We start from the raw sequence: 7,500 nt of genomic DNA, 5'->3' as shown, positions 1-7,500 counted from the left end.
AATCACGCTCCGTGTGGGCGTGTCTCTGCTCTTACCAACCCAGATAACGCCACTGGTCTATGGCCTTCGGTTCTGTCCACACACACACACACCAAGACAGGGGTGTAGAAAGAGACCTTTGAAAATCCCTCAAATCGAATTTACGACGTTGGATTGAATGCTGGTGTAGGGGGTAGAGATGGATTATTGATGAATTTTAAACAATGTTTGAAAAAAAAAAAAGTAGTTTGAAGACTTGTTGGGGGTGGAGGTTGAGAGATTTATTAATTTTTATTGTTCTTTCTGGTTTGTTTGTTTTTTTTCCACAGGTTTATCTGATGTACCCTGATAGGCGAGACTTCCGCACCCTGGCCGCCCCCCTCCCCGGTGGCAGAATGGACTCAGCGCCCCCCCTTAGGATGGACCCCGACGTTCTGGACCTGCCTCAGGTCCAGGTGTTGTCAATCGAGCAGATCCGCTCCATCCGGGCCAGCAACGACTACGTGGAGCGACCCCTGCCGGCGGAACCTCCCGTCACGCAGCCCGGAGTGTTTTATATCCACGAGGACCGGCACGGCCCGCTGCCCCGCAGCCAGAGCCAGCACCAGAACCCCCACCCGGCCCACCTGAGCCGCTCCAGCACCGTCAGCTCCATGTCTCGCACCAGCACGGCCTCCGACCAGAGACTCCTGGGCGCCCTGACGCCCTCCCAGACGGTGGTGCGCTCTCAGCCCAAAGGCGAGCTGAAGCCGGCCCCGCTGGGGAAGGGCCTGGCGGACGGGGAGGACCTGGGCCTGCACCTCCTCATCTGCGAGCGGTGCGGCAAGTGCAAGTGCCAGGAGTGCTGCGCCCCGCGGAGCCTCCCGTCCTGCTGGGCCTGCGGCCAGAGGTGCCTGTGCTCCCCCGAAAGCGCGGTGGAGTACGGCACGTGCCTGTGCTGCGTGAAGGGGCTCTTCTACCACTGCGCGGCCGACGACGAGGACGACTGCGCGGACCGGCCGTGCTCCTGCGCCCCGGGGCGCGCCTGCGTCCGCTGGGGCACCATGTCCCTCCTGGCCGTCTGCCTGCCCTGCCTCTGCTGCTACCCGCCCGCCAAGCTGTGCCTGGCCCTCTGCCGCCGCGGCTACGACCGCCACGCCCGGCCCGGCTGTCGCTGCAGCAACACCAACACCGTGTGCCGCAAGATCTCCGCCTCCGCCCACCCCGCGCCCTTCCGCAAGAGCCTGGAGAAACCCGTATGACCGCGGAGGAGGAGACGAATGAGAAGAGACGAAGGCGCGGACTCCGCCCTCAGCCCTCCGACCCTCTCCGTTCCGCCTCTGAGGAGAACGAAAACCGCTTCAGGCCAAGAACGCTTTCCTAAATGACTCGAGCTGTCTAATCCCAGAGATCAAGCCCAACGACGACAACAACAGCAACGACAACAGCAAGAGCAAACTAAACTCCAGTTCTTTTTTTTTGTGTATTTATTTATTTATTTGACTTTTCCGTGGTAAAAGCTGGTATAGTGGACCATACAGGGAGAAAGCCATCAGAACAAAACGTCTGTCTTTACCAAACCTGCTTTCCGATCTGAAGAGGCATCGTGGTCTATGAAGTGTCAGCAGAGGAAAAAAAAAGAAAGCCTTTTTTTCTGAGAGTTCTCCTCAACCGCAATGATTGGACAAAACCGTTTCTTTATCACCGATGCTCTTATGTGTGATGGAGACAGTGGAGATCGTAACAGCACCAAAAAAGAAAAAAAATAATAATCATGATGTGAATCATGACGGTCAGAAACCAAACGAACACACAAAGAAAAAAAAGGACCATTTTAACAAACGAATATGAAGCTCACAAGAAAAGAGATAACCGCAAAAAAAAGAATAAAGCAAAAGGAAAACCACGTTCATCAATGGGATTCTGTGGGCTGAGCACTTAGGAGGAAGATAGAGTGTGTGTGTGTGTGTGTGTGTGTGTGTGTGTGTGTGTGTGTGTGTGTGTGTGTGTGTGTGTGTGTGTGTGAGAGAGAGTGTGTGTGTGTGTGTGTGTGTGTGTGTGTGTGTGTGTGTGTGTGAGAGAGAGTGTGTGTGAGTGTGTGTGTGTGTGTGTGTGTGTGTGAGTGTGTGTGTGTGTGTGTGTGTGTGTGTGTGTGTGACTGTGTGACTGTGTGACTGTGTGTGTGTGTGTGTGTGTGTGTGTGTGTGTGTGTGTGTGTGTCTGGGAAGCAGAATGAGAGTGAGAGACTGAGAAGGCACATGAAGATGAATATAGAGTGTGTGTGTGTATGTGTGTGTGTGTGTGTGTATGTGTGTGTATCCATGCTGTCTCAGGCCCATCAGCAGAAACCTCCATATTATTTTTTGTTTTGAATTTTTGTTATTTTTCACAGAGCTGCTCTGAAAAACAGAGGAGTGTGGTCAGGTTTCCAGCTCACGGCAGTCTGACGCCGGCCTCTCTGGACTGCTCCTGTCCTTCCTGCTGCTGCTCCTCCTCCACTACCCCCAGCCCACCCTCCCTCGCTCCCACTCTCGCCCCTGCTCACTCAGCCCCCCCCCCCTCCCCCCCGGCGGTGCCCTCCTGAGCAGGTAGTAAGGCGGTCAGTTCTCAGACTGCGTTGTCTCTGCCCTCTGCCACAGGACCAAAGTCACACGGTTTCCATACATTCCCCCAGTGGTCTGGACTCAGCCTCTGGCATACAGCCAGCTCATTCAGAACGGTCTGTGACAGAAGCCATGATGGTGAGGTCGCCCTCAGGCTGACACGACACGACTGACAGGAAGTCCAGCTGCGTACAGCTCCTTACACAAACACAGACCCGAGACTGGCCGTTCAGTGAGAGAGAGAGGGAGAGAGAGAGAGAATCACTTCAAATGTCTCATACTGTCTCTCAGAGGAGGTGTGGCTGGGACACTTAGGCTTTTCTTGGGCTCTCTCCGATTGGCTCCGTCATCTGTCTGTCTGCCGAGAGGTGAAAACGACGTCGCGTTTCGCGGCACGGCGATCTGACCGGACTGTTCCGAGAGAGAGAGAGAGAGGGAGAGAGAGAGAGAGAGAGAGAGGGAGAGAGAGAGAGGTCATGTGACCGCGGGCGAGGCCGAACTAAGGCGCGTTAAATAAAAAAAAAAAAACGAACGACGCGCTGACGTCCAAAACGCTGGCACGCAGGACAAACAAAAACCAAAAAAGACAAACAAAAAGACAAACAAAAACAAAACCAAGAAACAAGGTCAAGCGTGCTCTCTTGTCAGCTGATTAATATGCTCACCCTCTCCCTCTTATCAAGACTATTCCTTTTTCCTTTACTCTATTTTTGTATGCGCATAGGATGGCTATTGTATATGTATTTTTATTCTCATTGGTTTTATTCTTCTTATGAGTAGTACTATTGTTTTCTATTACGATTGGACATTTACCTTGTGTCAGAGAGCTGGCATACAGGTAAAAGCTAACCTTGAAGCTGACTTTGTCCTCTGGAGGAGAAGTGTATGACACACGCTTTCTTCATCATGGTGCAAAACACGTTAAGTGGACACAGAAGTAAGTCACGATTCCCCTAAAACGATTTTAAATCCGTTATGATTTGTGATTTCGTTTTTTTTGTTTTGTTTTGTTTTGTTTTTTGTAAGATGGTTTCCAATGAATGCACTTTAATTTTATTTTGTTGTTGTTGTTGTTGTTGTTGTTATCTTGAAACAACTACGACATTTTCGATGGTTCAGAGACGTCTCTATGGTCATGTTGGTGTAACCTCATCATTTGGAGCCTTTTAGGGGTGTTTTGACATTTGCTTCTGTAATGATGCCACACATACAGCTCTCTGTGTGTGTGTGTGTGTGTGTGTTGGACACTACAGTCAAAAACTATCATAAAGTGAGTTACACTTCATGATCTACAGCTCCCAAAAGTCATCTCATACACTAAGAAGAAGAAATATTGTCACACACACACACACACACAGAAACACACCTCTCCTCCATAGACAAATCCCTATAGACAACCACTCTATGCAGAGACTGTATAGTGGGGCTGGGGGTGGGGTGGGGGGGGGTGTGGGGGGAGGGGTTGGATATTTAGGTACATGTATTTATGGGAATGCCTATCTGGTGCTGTTTGCATTCTCAAAGCTAACCGCTAAACAACAACAACAACATAAAAAAAAAAAAAACCAGAAAAAACCCCCAAAACTAAAAACAACAACAACCAAAAATCCCCAATGTCATCGTAGAAAGTATTGCTTTGGTACAATTGACATCTTGTACGTTGTAAAAGAATTCAAGGAGAATATATGGTCATAAATATATATATATATATATAGAAATCTATATAAATAAATATATTATATATAAATATATATACATTTTACACTTGTTTTTTTCTCTGTTGTTGACATTACTGACACAGACACAAATATTTATTTACATGTTTGTGAGGAGAGAATCATATTTATTTATGCTGAATGATAAACCTTGTATTGATTTTTTGTTTATTTGTTTGTTTGTTTATTTGTTTGTTTGTTCTTTTGTTCTTGGGAATGGCTTGTTGACGGCTTAGGCCTTTTACGGCCGAGGAAGAACTAATAAAAGTTTTTTTTTTTGTGAAAAAATCAATGTTTATCTCTGACTCCTCTGTGTTTTTCCTCTGTGGACATAACAGCGGCATGAATGGATAGTCAAAAAAACTTTTTAAAAAAACATTATTTTATCTTGACTCACATGGGACACAGTATTCACGTACAGACTGGGACACTGAATGAATGTCTGGTGGAGGGTGGGCATGTGATTGGCTAAACTCATGTTTGACCCCACTGTGCTGTGCTGACCTTGATACAGAACCCTCCCCCCCTCTCCCCCCCTCCCCCGAGAGGACACACTGATGTTTGTATGGAGCTTATACACTGTTTTCCGGCCCGGTGTGTGGCATTGCACGTGTATGTGGGAAGTGTTTTACTGGTTTTGCTGGTGTTGAGCTTCTTAAGTTCTCAGAGGTATTCTGCCTGTGTGATGACCCGCACTCTTTCCTGCATGCCTGAGTTGTGTTGTGATTTAAGTGCTGAAGTCTATGCCTGCATGTGTGTGTGCGTGTGGGTGTGTGTGTGTGTGTGCGTGTGTGTGTGTGTGTGTGTGTACGTGTGTGTGTATGTGCGTGTGTGTGTGTGTGTGTGTGTGTGTGTGTGTGTGTGTGTGTGTGTGTGCGTGCGTGTGTGCGTGTGTGTGTGTGTGTGTGCGTCTGTGCGTGCGTGCATGTGCGTGTGTGTGTGTATGTGTGTGTGTGTGTGTGTATGGGTGTGTGTGTGGGTAGACATGAGTACATATGTGTTTGTGACAGCGTTGAAGGGGGTTTGTTGAGTTTTTTTGTTGACGTCTCTGCTTTCAGCTCCCCTCACGTCAGGCTGTTTGTCTCATAAATAAGTAATCAAGGCCAGATCACACTAATGGCCTCCAAAAGGAACGGGCACAGATGTGTGTGTGTGTGTGTGTGTAAGTGCTTGAGAAACTCATCCTTTCTCCTCACTGTCACAAATATGGTACATTAAATGGCACCCACTGAGAATACCCCCCCCCCCCTTCTCTTCACCAGCTATCCACATAGACGCCCCCCCCCTCCCCAACCCTGGAAGACTTATTACCCACGAGGCAACATTTTTACCCACTCTACTTCACTCCTCTTCACACAGCTCTGAGGAGCATTAAGGCCTGACTGACACTCTCCCCCCCCTCCACCTCCCCATTAAGGTAACGTCTCCTCAGATCAAACGGCTCCTCAGAGGGAGGTGCCCATCCCTGCCTTTGCACTCCGTCTGGACCATGGGGGGGGGGGGGGGGGTGTATTTGTGCTTGGAGAGGGTGTGGCACGGCAGGCTGAAAGTCTGAATAATTCAAATGCGTCTCGATGTGAAAAAAGCTCTTCCATCACCTTCACTGACCACATACAATACCTCGCATGTTCACATCCGGACGTCACGGGTAAAGCAAGCAAGATTCGGAATCACCGTCTCTCAGCGTGGAGATGGAGAGAGAGAGAGAGAGAGAGAGATGGTTCAACATTTCCCAGATCCTTCTAATCGCTAACTGAAGTAAAACCAGTCGTCTTTATAGCTAAGATAACATTTCCATCCTCGTGTGGTGGAGGTACAAAGCAAGCCGTCCGGTTAAAATATTTCTCCAGAATGATTTGAATGATCAAGAATGATCACATTATAGTGAAATTTTCTAGAACTTAACATTTTGTGCTACGCATGTGCGGTAGTCACATGTGAGGCTAATAATACTAAATTGAGAAACTTTGAGAGAAGCGAAATTGACAGAAGCTATTAGATTGGTTGGTCATTTACATGAGAGAAAAATATCTAAAAAAAAAAAAAGTCTACAGCGTACCCAAAGGAGCTATGTCTAAGTCTGATGCTTGAACAATATTAGTAGTTATTTTTTCGCGACTGTTTTTAAAAAAGAAAGAAAGAAAGAGTTTTTGTGGTGTGTAAGTTAAACACACTTGGTCAAATATCAAAGAGAGAGCTCAGATAGCATTAACATATATTCTTACCAATAAAAACATCATACAAAACACAAATATTTTTATATTTACTTCTCATATGATTCACAACAATGAACAAAAAAAAAAACACAAACACATAAATATTTTTTCAGTATGTTGTTAATAGTCATGCCGCACTGCCTGTGTGCTTTTATTTAATTGTCATGAAATTCATAAACAAAAATCATAACAAAAATCATAAACAAAAGCAAAACATAAAGCAAACGAAAACACACACACACACATGCACACAAACACACACACACACAAAAAACAACAAAACCCCTCCACTTTGCATTCACATGGTGATCTACACGTCCTAAATGGACTGAAGATGTGTTGCATTTTCAGTGTAAAATTGTGATTAACTTTGTGACCACAGAGATGACACTTTATCTCTTCCTTGCTGTGGGAGGCATGTTCACTTAATCCCTCCTCTGAAAAATGAATCAAGATACTCATTAAAAAGACACATAAGTCCAATGGGTAATTTGACACATGGTTCTCTCACACCCACATCTGGTCCTGTCTGAGTGTCCTGTGATGAAGTTTCTGTAAGTCGAAGCTCCTCAAGTCGCAGCCGCAGCCGCAGTCGCAGTCGCAGCCACGGACAGCCGCAGTCGTAACCGTCAAATCTCCCCTGTCTCTGAGTGTCTCACTCCGTAGGGATGCTCCTTGCTTTCCCGACCTTGCGACCTCTCCCTAAAAGATGAGAAGAGAAAAGGGGGGAGGGGGGTGTTCTGCCCCTTTCGACCTCTCCCGTCCTGTCAGACATTTTGTGCCCCCGGTAGGTGGGGCATTGTCCATTCAGGGCGGGAGGTGTCGGGCACACCCCGAGAGGGTCATCCTTAAAAACTCCCCTGGGTGGGACGGTAAGAATAAGATCTGTCAATCAAAGCTCCGGGCAGCTGTCAGTCACTGGGCAGTGAGAGGTCTGCATGTCCCCGGTTTCCACTTTCACTTAACCGGGACAATCCAGCCATCAGAAATAGTGACAACCTCCTCTCC

At 47.4% G+C, this 7,500-nt stretch overlaps 1 protein-coding gene across 1 annotated transcript in view; it reads left to right on the top strand.

Moving 5' to 3' along the window:
* LOC115829345 (protein sprouty homolog 3) overlaps window positions 1-1,308 on the top strand; it is an 8,333-nt gene extending 7,025 nt beyond the window's left edge. The window contains exon 2 of the mRNA XM_030793431.1: window positions 309-1,308. Coding sequence (XP_030649291.1) covers window positions 318-1,220 — 903 coding nt within the window. The 5' untranslated portion in view covers window positions 309-317 and the 3' untranslated portion in view covers window positions 1,221-1,308. The remainder of the gene's footprint in view (window positions 1-308) is intronic.
* Window positions 1,309-7,500: the final 6,192 nt, after the last annotated feature.

This window comes from Chanos chanos, chromosome 16, assembly GCF_902362185.1.
Source record: "Chanos chanos chromosome 16, fChaCha1.1, whole genome shotgun sequence".
In the NCBI taxonomy this organism is placed as follows: domain Eukaryota; kingdom Metazoa; phylum Chordata; class Actinopteri; order Gonorynchiformes; family Chanidae; genus Chanos; species Chanos chanos.
The sequence above is the reverse complement of the archived record's forward strand: the minus strand, read 5'-3'. Positions and strand labels throughout refer to the sequence as shown.